General features: G+C 39.9%; 1 protein-coding gene across 5 annotated transcripts in view; it reads right to left on the reverse strand.

Annotated features, from left to right (window-relative positions):
- Positions 1-16,894, reverse strand: part of anks1b (ankyrin repeat and sterile alpha motif domain containing 1B) — a 156,804-nt gene that overhangs the window by 50,643 nt on the left and 89,267 nt on the right. For all 5 annotated transcript variants that reach the window (XM_016455556.1, XM_016455555.1, XM_016455554.1 and 2 more), the window contains exons 13-14: positions 3,636-4,297; positions 2,021-2,093 (exon numbers count right to left, since the gene is read on the reverse strand). In XM_016455556.1, coding sequence (XP_016311042.1) covers positions 2,021-2,093; positions 3,636-4,297 — 735 coding nt within the window. The remainder of the gene's footprint in view (positions 1-2,020; positions 2,094-3,635; positions 4,298-16,894) is intronic.

Raw genomic sequence — 16,894 nt, forward strand, 5'->3', positions numbered from 1 at the left:
CCCCCAGCCTCTCTGTCTGAGTGCAGAAGCTGCTGTTGCTCCCTCCCACATGTACACACACATACACACACACTCTGTGGGCGTCTGTGAGCACTGGTGGAATGGCAACACAAATGGGCTTTCTGTGGACAGAAAAATGAGGGACCACTGCAGAGGAGAGGCGAAGCAAAAGTATAGGAGAGGCGAGGAAAGGAGACGAGACAACAGGAGAGGAGATGAAAGAAGAAGTGAAAGTAGAGGAGGTGAGAGGAGAGAACAGGAGTTGAGAGGAGAGTAAAGGTGAGAGGAGACGAGACGAAAGAATAAGATGCAAGATGAAAGGTGACAATAGAGGTGGTGAGGGGAGAAATTAAAAGAGGAGGAGAAAGGATAGGTAAAGTGGAGGCGGTGAACGAAATGGGGAGGAGTCAAGAGGAAGGGATGAAAGTAGTGATAACAGGCAAGAGGTGAGAGGACAGGTGAGAGGAGACGTGCAAGAACAGGAGAGGAGGTGGGAGGAGTGGAGAGATGAAAGGAGAGAAGGTGAAATGAGAGGGGGCAAGAGGAGAGGACAGGAAAAGATAGACATGAAGCAAAAGGAAAGGAGGCAAGAGGAAAGGCAAAATCAGATGGTGCAAATGAGAGGAGAGAATGGGGGAGGGGTGTTCGAGGAGAGGCAAAAAGTGGAAAGGACAGGAAAAGAGGTGAAATAAGTGGAAAAAAATGACAGAGGAGAGGAGGCAGGAGAGGGGGCAGGTTGTGACGGAAGAGGCGAAAAGAAAGGAAGTGAGAGGAGAGGCAAAAAGTGATGAGAGAATTACTGGAAAGGAGGCGACAGCAGAAGAGAGGTGAGACCAAAGGAGAAAAGAGAGAACAGGAGGTGAGAGGAGAGGCAAAAGAGAGGATGGGATTAGAAAAGAGGTGAACAGAGAGGAGAGGAGATGACAGAAGTTGACTAAGAGGAGAAGAGAGGAGAGGAGGCAAGAAGTGAGGCAACAGGATACGAGAGCAAAAAGGAAGAAAAAGAGGAGAGGACAGAAGGTGAAAGAAGAGGCAAAAGAGAGGAGTGGATATGAGAAGAGGGGAAAGGAAAGAATTACAGGAGAGGAGAGGCAAAAAAAGGGGAGAGAAGGCAGGAGTAGAGACAAAAGCAAAGTAGGCAAAAGTAGAGTAGGAGAGAAGAAAGCATTAGAAGAGGCAACATGAGGGCAAAGGAGAATAGAGGAGGCAAGAGGATAGGCAAAAAGAGAGGAGGAGAGAGGACAGAAGGTGAAAAGAGAGGCAAAAGAGAGGGGGGATAGCAGAGGAGAGAATGACAGGAGAGGAAACAGGAGCAGAGGCTAAAGGAGAGGGGAGAGAATAAGAGGAGGCAGCAGGAGACAAAATGAGAGCCAAAAAAAAGAGGAGAGAGGAAGGAGAGACAAGAGAAGGAGGCAAAGGGAGAGGGGAGAGGAGGTGAGAGAAGAGGGAAAAGGACAGGATGTGAGACAAGAGAATGAGAGGAGGCAAAAGGAGACAAGAGAAGGGAGGAGAGAGGACAGGAGATGAGCGGAGAAGAGAGGAGGTAAGGGGAGAGGCCATAGGAGACAATGTTAATGTCCTCATTATTAGCTCTAGCGTTTGATTCTCACTATTTTCACTATTTATAATTGCTGTCAGAATCTTAGTACACTGATTTCCAGTCAATGAGATGCTCCTTTCCCTCCCACTGCGAACAGCAAAACTGTCCCAAGATCAGTGCTTAGAGGTCTAAACTGTCCATCCACTTCTTGTCCCCCTGCTCTCATTATGACGACAGGAAGAGCACATTGACAAGAGGAGAGTGAACGATAGCCATGGTTACATCTCAAAAAGCTCCCTGTCTATGAGCGGGTCTTTGATGCTACTGAAGGAAACCCTCCTGTCTCACAGCGCTGCACACTTCACAGCCGTTAGTTAACATTCATATCATGCCATGAGCTCCCTATAGTTATGGATATATGTTAAATGTAGTGGGATGACTGACTATATGCAGCAACACCACACACAGAGACACACAAACCTGAGTGATCCTCCGTAATCCCCTCCAACTCTGTTCCAATTCCAGCACCTATGGAGCTCATAATCTTGTCAATCTGTGGAGAGGAAAAGAGAGAGGGAGATAAATTGTGTTTGCATAACGAAAGGCCCTCATCTCTATTTTTATGTCCTTATTCTATGGCATTTCCCCACAGACTTCTCCCTCATTGCTCTTTTCCCACAAGCCCACTTTCAGTTCTTCTTAAATATCAGTAATTGTGCACCAAAACCACTTAATTGTTTGCTAAAAGCTGGGGGAGAAATGGGAATTTTGGGAAGGTAATTTATCACAATCAGGTTCGTTTGAGAATACGTCAGTTTGGAGAGAGCTGGGAGAGTGTTTTTTGATGAATGTCTCCTCATTAAAATGACAGTGATGTTCGGAGCGAAGAAAGTGTCGTTTCACATCCGTAAAGCTGAACACCTGCCTTCAAAGAACAGCCCTTCGCTGTCTCCCAGCGGACCGTGTTTTTACTCCAAAGAGAAAGCCGCTCAGATGCCCCAGATGAACGGATGCAGAACTCTCCCCTCTCCCCTCTGATCAGTTATTTCTAATATATGTTCTCTTCTGAAGACCTGACAGCCGGGTGAGGTTGGGAAAGAAAATGCTGTGACGCATTAAATTTATTGACTGTGGAGATTTAGTCGTCATATGAATCGGGAAGCCCCCATGTATCTAAACAGACGCGCTGACCTGAAAGAGATTTAACTTTAAAGAAGAATTCAAAGAAGAGGAGGAAATTTGAGACTGTCAATTGAGTTGAAAATCTCTTTTATCATCTGTACTTTGTTCATTCTTATCTCTAATAAAACGTAGCTATAAGATAAATCTCTCAAGACACCTGTCAAAAATGTTCAGGTCATATTGTTGACATTATTGTAATGATAATTAAGCACATTTCCCACACAAAAATCTCACATTACTGTAAAAAAAAATATATATACTGTATATATATATATATGGAAAAAAAATTAACATGGTCGTAAAATTTGTTATTAAATTATAATGTAATAAAAAACATTTATTACAATATTTTTTATGATATTAAATCTAATGACAATCAAACTTAAGGTTTAACTGGGGATTAATTGTCATGAAAATAAATAATTAAATACTTTTTTCTTTTTGCAAACAACACCTTCTTATTTACTATTTTAATTATGACCTAGACATGTTTTTGTTTTGATTTATGAGTTCACTCAGTATAATTAGGATGTCATTATTCAAAGGCACTTCCTCCATTAATTGACAGATTGCTTGACTTTTTATATGCTTCATTACCCTGGATAAAAGCTGCCCTAGTGAAAAACAGATCACCGTCAGTGCAAAACAGAAGAGAAAATCGTGTCCCGGGCCTATCATTACGCATATTTAATATATTAAAGAAACACATTAAAAATCATTTAGCTGCCATGACAACATTGTTGAAAAATTGTGGCTTTCTGGCGAAAGGGCATGATTTTGCATCACACATCAAAAACATACGCCGAGCACCGAAAGAAAACCTTTCAAGCCAGTCAGCTTGGTTACTTCAAGTTAAGTTAATTAATTAAGTGGAAACGATTCCGCAATTAGCTGGTAATTAAAACGTTATTACCTCTTCCCACTCTGCCGTAAAGGAGGGGGTTCTCTCTAGTCTGTTGGGGCTGCTTTTACCGGGGCTGCTTTTACTGGGGCTGTTCTGCCCCCTGGAACTCCACTGCTCCTCCTCGATGGGAGACACGGCCACCAGGTTCGAGTCTGATTTGGAGAAATTTCTGGACAGCTGAAGGTCCAAAACATTTTTGGGCATGGACCTCATCCTCCCGAGAGTGCAGGCTCTTTCCTCGTAGCCAGAATTGCTGCTTGCTGGGCTAGAGCTCCCCGTGCTTTTGCTCCGGACTTCCCCGTTCCTCACATGCACCCCGGTGGTCTTGTTGCCCGATTTGGTGAGCGTTAATGGGCCCTGGTTGACCTGGGTGTGAAAAATCGTCCTGTAGACTATTTGCGGTTTGGCTTCTTTCTGGGTCTTTAGGGCAGACGCCTCGCTGCCTGTGCGAGGGAATGGGGGCGAGTACTCGGGTGCTCTGAGAAAATCCCCGTGCCGGAGCGGAGGCTCAGGAATGCTGAACTTTCGCACTTTGCTGTAGAGTTGGTAAGGGTTGTCAGGGGATTCGCAGGCAGGAGACGAGCCGTGAAGGAGGCCAGCGAACTGCTCGGGAACGTGGCTGTTTCTTCGGTCGTCTTGCTCTATGCACTCCTTCTGGTGCGCCGCCTCGTCTGCAAGGGGGAAAAAAAGTGTAGGAATCAGTCAAATCAGATTCTTCATTCTTTCTCTCTCACGTTCTTTCTTTCCTTTCACATAGAACACAAATGAATAACAGTATAAAATCATCTAAAATATGACAAACCCAGAAGGAACACGGTCTCTTTGACTGCCTGGACAGTGTCCCCCTTTACACAAAAAAAGATACAAATGTGTCCTCGCTCTGTACTCCAGACACTGGATTACTTGAAGTAGTGTTTTGTATTTATTTATGTATATGTCATTCGGTCGACTAGCTGTGTTGAGACAAGCACCAAATGAACACCTGAGGCTGGGGGCAAGCCAATCTGTTCACTGGGGTGAGAGAGACCCCTTTCTTGTCCTCCTCTTGTCTGAAGAGAACTGTCTCTTGCACTGCCCCATGTAAAGAAGCCCAAGACCACTTCAATAATGAGCTCTTAAAAGCATCTGTCCTCAGGCAGCGTGTGATTTGTAGTGTAACCGAGGACAGATCTCACTTCACAGAGGTCACTGGGTTTATTCAGGTCTTGATAAAGATGAGCAGTGTCTGTATTTATTATTAGGCTCTGATGTCGAAATTCCAGTTAGGGCATCAGCATTCATCAAGATGTAGGTGTTTCTAAGAAAAAAGGAATTTATTCTGTACAGTCACGAGCATATGAGGTTTTGGAGGATGCTTTTGTTTTCAAAAATGTAAATGAATAACAATAATTGCTAGATTTTTATTTATTAATTTTTTTCCAGAAGAAAATAGGAGTGATCCTTGCAAGTGGAACAGCCACCACCTTGATGCAAAGGTGTTTTGGGTGGATGCCAACACATGATGCTATCGTGTTATTATATTAAAATGTATAACAATAACAATCTGGTCTCTGGAAAAGACTCCGACCTCTCCTTTAACATCAACATCAAATCAATGGAGTTTGGGCTTTATTGTCCGTCAGGCAAAAACTGTAAATTTATAAAAATAATAGCACAATTATCCTTAAGTTGCACAACTTGAGGTTTCATTTATGTCTGTAGCACAAAATACTCAAGACATGTTATGCACCTGAATTCAACACATAGTCTGTGTGAATACCCTAACCTTTAAGTATGAGCAATAGTAAAATGTCATGCTTATTAGCACACTTTTTACCACATTTTCTGTGCTGATTTTGGAATTTCGATTTAAATAATTCTGATTTACACAATGTAGTATTGTTTATTTAATTCTCTAACTGATATTCAAAAGTAATTTCAAATGAACCAAAATATGCTAAAATTACCATGCAATCAATGGTCAGGGGAAGTGTAGAATTACATGAATGGCAAGATGCTTCTTCTGCAGACGAAAATTCCACAGGTCTAACCATAACTGTAATAATAATAATAAATGTAAGTAAAATTTGGTCAAATAAACAGACTTTTGGTGTCTTCAACTAAAGAACTGCATGTACACACACACACACACACACACACACACACACACATATTGGTACATCCAGCTTTGATCCTTTCCATACAGTCACATGAGTTGCCTTTTATCTCCGTGCACATAACGCAGAATAATCAACTGAACGGAACGCTCCGCAACAGGCCAAAATAACCACCGGAATTGAGGAATCTGAAAGGAACACAGAGAAAGCTGCTATTTTTATTTTGCAACAAAAAAAGCGTTGATCTTGCATAAAGCTCACAGCACAAATAAACAAGACTAAATGGAGAACGAGCAAATTCAGCTTTGATGAATAACTAAAACAGCTCTCAAAAAGCATTTCTAGTCTCATCTCAACTCACACATCCTCAAAACAGGCTCTGAATGAGTGTTTTAAACCTCATTAAAGCATGCCCCTATAAAGCCACACACTCATGGCATGTAATATAAATCACAGCACCACGTTCACATGTACGACATCGCTTCTCTCATATCTGGTATATCAAGTGAAAAGGCAGCGTCCCGTGTGATAAATACGGGTGTGGACGGCGGAAGACATGCAATGCTTAAAAGGTTTTTGATGCGTACACCGGATTGGACTCCAGCAGTCAGATTTAGTGAACGCAGAGAGACGTGACGCTAAACAGGATATCAGTATCTATAACACTCAGAGGGAGACATCAGAGCTCAATGCTCCCCCATAACATACTTTCCCAGTGTTGGTGCCATGTTCCAGCTCATGTAAACAGCATTTTCAACCGATAAAGATCAAATTACACTCCTGCAGGCTGAGGGAGAGCACAACAAGAGATTGAGAAAATCTCACACACAAACAAAATGAGTTTAAAAGGAGAGTTCACCAAAAAAAATTTAAAAACATTTTGTCATCATTCACTCACCTTCATGTTTTCTAAACTTTTATGGTTACATTCATTATGTTCCATCTTTGAAGTTTGATAGCTCCAGTTCCATAATAGCATGGAAAAGAGTGACTAGTACATTTTAAAAATGCCTCCTTTTATGTCCCATGGAAGAAAGAAAGTCATACAGATTTGGAGCGACATGAGGGTGAGGAAATGCTGACTGAAACAATCCTTTAAAACAAAGTCCCAGATTCGCTTATGACCTTGAAGAGAGAGGATAATGTTGAACAAAAAGGCCCGTGTCAGTTTTGATCATCTAGAGTGAAAGGACCATAAGTTAAACGCCATGATGAGTTCATCCATTGAGAGAGAGAGGCAGAAACAGCATGTGCGATCACAAAGGTCACTGCCATCTCAGACAAAACAGCGGTTGGCATACAAAACACAGAGAGGCCTTGACCGTCAACTGCAAGAAGCCAAATACAAACATGCTGCAGGAAAAACTCACACTGAAAAGGATCAAAAGAAAAAACAAGGTAGGTTGATTCTATCTGTCTATCTACAGACATTGAAAACTTCCATGAGCCCTCTTTACCACATAATAAAGATGCAAATCAGCCCGCCAAAACAACAATTTGATGCTAAAAGTATCATAATACTGATACTGAAATAGGTCTAATATCAGTGTAAATAGTTTAAAAACAGACAGTATTTGATTAATTTAACATCAAATAAAATACTTCAAATGAAAAAACAACGGCCTAAATAAAAGCATACAGTGAAGTTGCATGTTGTGTGAGTGAATGAGTGTGTTCACCAGACTCACAGCAAGGCAGAAGCGGATAACCATCTACAGTATAGAAACCACTCAGCACACATACACAGCTATAATGGAAAGTTCACTTCAGTTTCTGAGAAACAGATCAAACAAAATGTACAATTTATGGGTAATATAAAGGCATGAGTGCTCTGAGATCTTTGCCATCACTGAGAGAGATGTGTCACCAAACTACGAGAGATATCAGGGGAAAGAGATTGTTTTGTGTGTGTTGGTTTTAACGTTTTCTGAGAAAACGAATCTGCACAGTAATGTCTGGAAACTGTCTGAAGTGCTTTGAGATCGGAAAATTATCTAGTATATAGTATATTATAGAATTAAATGAACCAATAAATGAGCAAATGAACTGGACAGTGGAATAGCATTTATGTTTTAGTGTGTCCCCCTCTATAAATTTCTAATATCTGTCACTTTTTCCATATTCCTCTCAAGTCAGATCTGCAGCTGCAACTGCAACAGGTGACATCTGGTAGTCATGGAAACAGCACAGTGGCTTCCTAAAATCATGGGCTCAAAGCTCTTGGCCTTTAGAAGGGAGAGAGGAAACAGAGAAAGAAAGACGACAGACAAAAAGAAAGTGATCTACTGCAGACTGACTGTGGCGCCATCTGAACTGACCCACAGGCCAAAAAATCTGAGCGATCTCAGCAGAAGTGCTTAAGTCTTATCTGAGCACAGCAGAGAGTGCATCAAAAGCTCATGCAGAGTACAAAAGGCTGATCCGGGGCCATCGGGAGAAAATCTATCCCGCAGCACAGTGTCTGAACTCTTCCCACGTAATTAGATAGCTTGTAGGGTTACTTGTCGTAATTTATAAAGACACATATATGAGAAACTCGAGCTTTGAGGCGAAAACAGTGGGACAAAGTTCATGCCCTGATAAAAACAAATCAATCCCGTTCAATTTGATGGACTGACAGGCCATGTACTTAACAAAATGAGCAGAAAACAGGTGCAACAAGCAATTTATCAGGTTTAAAAATATTTTAGCACAAAAAATGAACATTATGTAACTATTTTATAGAGTTCCAAACTCTACAAGAAGTATCATAAAAGGAGTCCAGACTACTCCAAGTCACTATATTCCAATTCTACAGAGTCTCTGTGATGAAAAGACTGAAAATTTCCCTTTTACTATATATATCTTAACACTATAAAGCCTACTGTATCGTATTTGATACACAGAGTTCCTCTAAATTAAAAGCATGATCAAAATATTGCTGAAAACCCAGACATTATTATTTTTTTAATAAAAATCATTTTAAAATATATCAAATATGATACAACAGGCTTCTGAGGAGCGTTTGTTTATTCATCTCTCAATCATCATTGTATTGCATTGCATTATTGCATGTTTTGCCCCACCACAATAAAAAATACAGAGCTTTAATCATAAAACTACTATAATCATTTAAATATCATGAAAGACTAAATATCATCTTATTTGCCACTTGCCATATTGAAACCAAAGTAAATGAGGACTGAATTTTGATTTCAGGTGACTAGACCGCTGGGGTGTAAGAGCAGCTTTCAGGGGTCTTATCAAGATGATGGGCTTATGCTGCTGTATTTCTGACTCACTAGTGTGAAGAGCTCTTCCAGAACATGCAGTAAACAGCAGGGAGGAGAACATCAGCCAGAGTGAGTGATATAACAGGAGTTGCAGTGCATGCTGGGCCCACAGTGAAGAGCGAATCTGAAGCCCGACAGGAGTTAAATTAAAAAGAGTGGATATTCTTAAAGTTGTGAATCTCCCCTCCCTCCATTAAACATTTCCATGGAGAAACATCTATGGTTAAAAATATCACATGCTGCAATAAAGCTACAGCACCTACCTCCTTCTTCAAAACCTCTATCACACTCGTTCTTACCTTAGCAGGGCAGGTATGAAGCAGCAAAACAGCCAGCAGGACTTTCCATGAGAAGGATCTTGTGAGGAATGAGGCTCCCACCTCTGAGGTCACAGTCGCACACATTCGTTTACATGTAGTTTTTCATTCTCAAAGATCTGATAGGGCCACTGTTGCACCACACCATTCCAGTGATGTTTCTGTGCACACACTCACACTTGCTCATCTGTGCACATACTCGATCACACTGTCATGTCTTGTCATGTCACAGCTTTGGAGAGAAACTGAAAGATAAGTATTATGCACGTATGTATTTGTGAGCTGACATATGTGAACTCGTGGCTCACTGTATGTTGAAGTTATCTGTCTATTTAGATTAGTCTGAAATTCAAAATCAGGGTGGGGTTGTAGACGCAGGAGGAAGTAATGGTGGAGAACAGTAGAAAAAGAGCTGGATGGGCTGAGCCGCTCACACACACACACACACACACACACACGCATTGAGCTGATGGCTGTCTTTTCCAGTGGATTAAAAGCCACATGTTTAATTGCTTGTTAACAAATGTTTACTGCGCCGTATTGAACTGCACCCATTTCCTGCCAAAAATAGGGCCAGAGATCCTGCCAGACCTACAGCAGCTCGCAGAGAGAGAGAAAGAGAAAAATGTATCGGTACCAGTGCTTTTTACATTTAATAAATAAATAAATATACAACTGTAATATTCTAATAGTGCAGAGAAAAATCTTCTTAGTGCTTGCTAAGGCAAACATCAATATTACTATTGCAATACTTAGGGTCTGCAGTGCCACAGCAGTTATGATACAGAAAAGAAATCTACGATTTTTCTAACTATTTCAGGGGACATAACAGATTTTTTAAAATAAATTATTATATTATTATTATTATTATTATTCAGCAAGGATGCATTAAATTGATCAAAAATGTCAGTGAAGACATTTATAATTAGGGGTGCTCAGGATTTTTGAGGCCGATCACCGATCGCCAATCACAGAAAGCAGTATCTGCCGATACGATCACCGATACCGATCTTTTTAAAGCCTTCTTTTTATCATTTATAACTATTTATAGTGACACTCCGATCAGGATTTTTAGAGATTTATTCACAGCCTGAATTTCATTTTTGAAAATAGGGGAATTCCCCTCTTAGGTGTCTCTTGTGAGAGGAGAAGCAGCTTTCACACAGGAGTCCGCTACTGATCCGTGGCTGTTTACCACAAACACAACATTTATCCATTATTTTGATTTCAAATCCAAACATTGTCACTGAAAATGTTTTTTCAGCATTGCAATTCTTTTTTTTTTTTACACAGTACAGTAATACAATCTTTCACAGACATGTTTAAACACAATAAATATAAGCAACACATTATTCAATGCTTTTTACTTTTGCATTTACTTCTAGATGTGGCAAAACATTTAAACTACTTTTCTCACATTATCACAAACTTATCATTGACAGAAATAGTCAGCTCTACTGCCTTTCCTTTTGCATTGAAATCTTTATTACAAGCAATCCTGCGGTTCATAAAGAACTTTGTTTTCCTACCTCCACGAGTGCCATCTATTATTGCCTTGTTTATCTAAAAGTGCTCTTTCCCTTTAAACCTAGTCAAAACGTGTCGCCCTCGCATTAGGAGTTCTGTGGGGATTTGGATATGTGTGTTTAGACGTAGGTCGGATGTCCAGATATCGGATATGTATCCGATTAAAATCCACATTTGGAAGTGGCTCAGATCGGATGCGAAAAAATCTGATCTCGTGTGGATTTTTGTGTGTTTACACGCGTGCATCAAATTCCCATCTGTATCAGATGTGGGCAAAAAATCTGATTTTTTTTCTGCCAGTGTAAAAGCAGCCATAGACTCGGTGCGGAAACGATCTCTGCATTGCTGCAGATGCACCGCTCCTGGATCGTACTGACGGACGCAACCGTGTGCAGTGTGAACTCTTTAATCCGATAACATGAGCGCGGAAAAAATATGCATCGCATACGCACTGCAAACGGAGTAGTGTGAACCTGGCATTATGTGTGTGCGCTGTGAGTTTATAAACTTTAGTGACGATATGATGCTGCCTCGATTGTGCAAGTGTCAATTCCTGTGTCAACTGTGCAGCGTGCAGCTCACTTATAGACAGACGCGATGTGTGGTGATTTGAAGCCATGTGCATTTTGAGAGAGAAGGAGAGAGAGCGCGCGGTGATTCACTAACGCTGTTTGTGAAATTACGTCTCACACAAGGTTTTCAAATTACTTTACAAGTTATTTAATGAAGAAATATGAATTGTACCTCACCTTCAGCATTATAATTATTTCACCTGCGCCGGACAGAGACTGAGACGGAGACGCTGCATGTCGTGCCAAACCTCTCACAGCAGCGTCATCAGCTTGAGATCGTTTTTTTGAGATCGGCCTGTTTAGAGACCGCCGATCAAACATCCCAATGTGATTATCGGCCGATAGTGATCGGTAGCCGATCAATCGGAGCACCCCTATTTATAATGTCACAAAAAGATCTATTTCATACAAATACTGTTCTTTTGAGCATTCTATTCATCAAAGAACCTGAAAAAATTTATCAGTTTCCACAAAAATATTAAGCAGCACAACTGTTTTCAACATTGATAATAATAAATGCTTCTTGTGCACAACAAATCAGCATATTAGAATGATTTCTAAAGGATCATGTGACACTGAAGACTGGAGTAATGAAGCTGAAAATTCAGATTTGCCATCATAGGAATAAATTACTGTACATTTTAAAATATATTCAAAATTTTACATTGTAATAATACAATTGTGAGACTTCTTTCAAACACATTTTAAAAATGTATCGACCCCAAACTTTTGAACTGTCAAACAAAACAAAATAAAACAAAAATTACTATGAAAATCAAGCTCTTTTATATTGGGGGGACAGACTGGGGTACTCTAAGTTGGGTGAGAAGCGAGAGGGTCTCAGCAAAATGAAATAAATAAATAAAAAATTAACGTGATCAGACTTGTGATTTTCACCTGGCAGATCATGAAAAGGGTGAAACATTCCATAGACTTACATTGAAGGAGGGACGTAAGCCATATAGAGACCAGAATATCACAGAGCAGGTGGGCTCTTTTGATTTGGGACAGTAAGTAACGTCCTAGCAACCGCATAGCATTGTGCTAAAAACCACCAAAAACACAATAGCAACCATATCGCAACCAACCACAAAATCTACCACTATGAAAAGTCATAGCATTTCTTTCCTCAACATACTGAAGTGTATTACAATTTGAGGTTTATTCACATCACTAACACAAGTATTGAAGTATGAGCAAAAGTAACAGTGATTCATGCTTTATCAAACATATTCCAATAGCCAAAAAAATGTTGTAGTGATATTAACATAAATTAGCACAAAAAATTAACTTGTGTAGCCTAAAGCCTATCATAAAGCAGGACATGTATGAGCGTGTGAGCGCTACATCAGCAGGGGTAAGTTAGGTTATGTTTGCAGGCAAGGGTTCAGCATCACGTCTGGTACAATCTTGTTTCATTTTCTGTGGTGTTCATCTTTGACTCACTCGAAGATATTAAAAGCCACAGAACAATAACAGACCTGTCAATCACAGAACATTTTAAAAGGCCTGCTGTCTGACGTCTACATGCACATGGATTCAAATCAGTCCAGTGTCAGTCTATGAGTCTGTCATGCTCTCAGTTCTCATTGGCAGCACCGGCACAATATACTACTTAATATACCCTTTCTTATACGGAATTGCCATATACCTTCCCTATATGCCCACAGGAATCATAAACAATTATGAAATATTGAATTCACTGTAGCTTTCCTATTTGTCTCAAACTGCACATCTCCACGGCAACCAGCATTGATAAGTGCTGTGGGGTCTGCATGCTGTCAGAAGAGTGATGTTCGATTTGTTACATTAGAAACAAGAACTGTTCAGAAGATACATGTGTGTGTGTGTGTGTGTGTGTGTGTGTGTGCGTGCTTATACAGTTGTAACTGCACAAATATTCGTGTGTGTGTGTGTGTTTATGGGTGGACAATAAAAACAATTTTTATCTAGCCACTCAACACACATGACTCTGATCTCTGAATCCCTGTGGGTGGCTGCACTACAGGGAATACACTCACACACACAGATCCTCTAATCAAACTCTCTTTAATGGATTGATAGTGTTTAATTATGCCACGGAGCCCCGTTAGCACACTGAGTCATAAAGACGAGTAGAGCGCACAATAATGCCTGCGTGAGAGCATGGGCACACACCAAATCACTCCATTAGTGACCAGCATCAGGTCAGTTTATAGTTCTTGGACATTTGAAGAACTCTACACGAGGCAGTACAGAAGAAGACAGGAAGCCACTCAGGACAGTCCACCTTTCAATTAAGAGAGACAATCAACTTATACAGGCAACATCTAGTCTTTTTGTTCTAGACTGGTGGACCAAGCATTCTTTGTAAATAAAATGTACTATGCTAATTTGGTCATAAAGTAATTGATGTCTAGTGGAAAAATACCAACAGAGTGGGGACTAAAAGTTTGAGCTCACATTGAAACAGAGAAATGTAGACAAAGTTTAATGTTTTGGGTTCAAAATAATAATACAAAAAATAAAACAAATACATTAAAAAAAGTTTACCAAATACAGAATATTTAAGATTCTACACTATTTATATCGCCAATCAAATGTCTACAGTCCATTATCATTTGAAAGTTTTGGGTTGGTGAAAACTTTTTAATGTTTTTATGAGACTTTTATGAAGTCTCTTATGCTCACTGAATATATCTGATCAAAAAGTAAAAACAGTGATATTGTGAAATATTAAATTAACTGTTTTATATTTGAATATATTTTATAATGTAATTTATTCCGGTGATGGAAAAGCTGAATTTTCAGCAGCCATTACTCCAGTCTCCAGTGTCATATAAACCTCTAGAAATGAAGAAAAGCTGCTTAATATTTTTGTGGAATCTCTGGTACATTTTTTTCAGGATTGTTTGATGAATATAAAGTTTAAAAGAACAGCATTTATTGGGGAATTTTTGGTAACAATGTAAAAGTCTTTACTGACACTGATGAATTTAATGCAAAAGTAAGGTACGGTAGTGTAATTAAATGTGTAACCATCAAATACATTCAGTAATATATACATAAGATACTCTGAAATTCATGATTTTTCAGTTCAACAAATGTAATGTAACCCAATTTCTTCTGCTAATAATTTTTATGATTATAAATTCTTATTAAAAATTGTAAATATATATTTTTAAAGAAGCACACTCAAATTATTGAATTGTAAGTTTTGCCAACAGTTTAAGAAATTTAATTCTTTCTCCATTCAAGTAAATAAGAACAGTGCTTTCTTGTCTGGAAATAGCTGCCCAAGGGCGTTACCAAGATGCCCACAGACTGGACTGATGCTGCCATTAAGTGAAGTCAAAATGGCCGTATTTACTGGTTGAATGCACAAGAACGCCACCACAATCTTGTAATTGCCAGTGGGAAACCCAGTATTTTCTTTGAGCCTTCTTTCAGAGTTGGGCCAGTCATTTAAAGAATCATCATGGAAGCTACTGTAATTGTATCATAAGCTGTAAATAATTTACTTTAGTAGTTTGTACAAAAATAAACTAAAAAGAAAGCAGCAGTCTTAAAATTGCAAAATGCTTCAATTGTATTCCAGTCAGAAGTGTTTATTCCAATCCATCCCATCGTAATTACAATTTCCAAAGTCATAAGTAGAAGCTTGCGACGAAAATCAAATATTATGAAGTATGAACAACAAAGCAAATTAAATATTCTAATACTTAATTCTGCCATCACTGATGAAATCGCTGCTTAACTTTTCAGTTGGGTGGGGGTTAAGGATGCAGGTTATCATGCCTGGGACCAAAAAGAGAACAACTTGACTGTATCTCAGAGCTGAAAGGCCTCTGCACATCGCAGCGCTGCAATCTCACTCATCTCTCTCCACGCTTACAAAACACCACATCAATAGCGTTTGCACCAAGCGCAGCTGGATAAAAATACACCACCTTTGGTAACCCTCACCTACTGTAGGGAAACAACAGAACTTAATTTCATCACCTATGAAGGCACGGCATCAAAGAAACTACAATGCGCTCCTCACTCAACGCTATTTGCCAAGGCAACAATACAATGGACCTTATAAAGCTAATAAATAGTGAGGAGGAGGAGGAGGAAGATGGGAAAAAAATAAGATGGGGTGAACGAAAGCATGAAAATGTGAGATCTATTCCCGGAGCTGCAGAGAGAGGACATCAATGCCTTTACAACTGTGATTTCAACTCTGATCTGCGGCTTCAATCACAACAGCGCTTGGAATTAATGTCTTTGGCCTCCCAGAGGAGATGCTAACATGCGATTTCAGTGAGGGCCCTTTTTTGTCTTCGTATGCCAGCAGAATGAAATTAAAGTACTATCAACAACATACCGTGAGGTCTCAATGTTGATAACCCAAAAATCTGCTTCTGTTCCAGGGAATAAGGCAAAGAACCTCAGAACTTCACGCCACCAGATGAAACAAGCTCAAAAACCCCATGAAATGCTACCATTACAAAGTCTTGCAACGGTGGGACACAGGACACGTTTATTAGGGCAGACCGTCAGGGAGCCGCCATCAAAGAGAAGAGTAGAGGACCCCTCCATCTGAAAAGCCCCCTGTTAGACTGGAGAGTGACTGAGATGAAAAGGCCCTTTTTACAGTGGAGACCTGGCAAACAGAGATATAAACTCCCCTGTAGTGCCAAAAGGGTTTTGTATGCTGCAGCGATATTTCCTTCGCTATCTATCACCGTGTGCCTTCCTTAAGAGATAGCTTGTCTTGTACAGAGGGAATGGCGGGTAATGTGGCCAGGGAGAGTCATGTAACTCACAGGCCAACTGAAGCTTTGGTTAAAGGGTTGCCAGGTCCTCCTGTCACACATGCACAGTTGGGGAGGATTTCAGGAGCGACACAGATGAAGGTAATGACTCCCGTTGGGATCTATACAAGTGACTGACTTTAATAAATGGTAGAAAAGTTTGACAGCCCGACAGCAAAATTCAAAATTAACTTTTTGCCACACCTGTTAATGGGGAGTGAATTTACCAGCCATAAATTTTTCTTACAGCCATAAAAAGCACTGTGCAAAATAAAAAAAAAAAAAAATGGAGTGACAGAAAAAAATGTCCTATCATCCATAAAAAGTATTGTGCTTTATTTAGTAAATTCTACAATATAATTTACATATATAATACACAATAAACAATATACTGTATATTAGGGCTGCTATCATCCATAAAAAGTATTGTGCTTTATTTAGTAAATTCTACAATATAATATACATATATAATACACAATAAACAATATACTGTATATTAGGGCTGTGCGATTAATGGAAATCGAATCGAAATCGCGATTTGAGACGTTGCGATTTCCTAATCGCAAAGCCTGCGATGCGGACGCGATGTTACTCTGTTCCAGAGCATATGCATGACTGCCAGCCTTGAGTTGCAATCTTACTTGCAAGAGTGAGCGCACCTCCGTTCTCCCCAATCAGCACTGCTCTAGCCAACTGCGTAAACACC

Source organism: Sinocyclocheilus anshuiensis, unplaced genomic scaffold (assembly GCF_001515605.1).
Source record: "Sinocyclocheilus anshuiensis isolate Anshui unplaced genomic scaffold, SAMN03320099.WGS_v1.1 scaffold299, whole genome shotgun sequence".
Taxonomy (NCBI): domain Eukaryota; kingdom Metazoa; phylum Chordata; class Actinopteri; order Cypriniformes; family Cyprinidae; genus Sinocyclocheilus; species Sinocyclocheilus anshuiensis.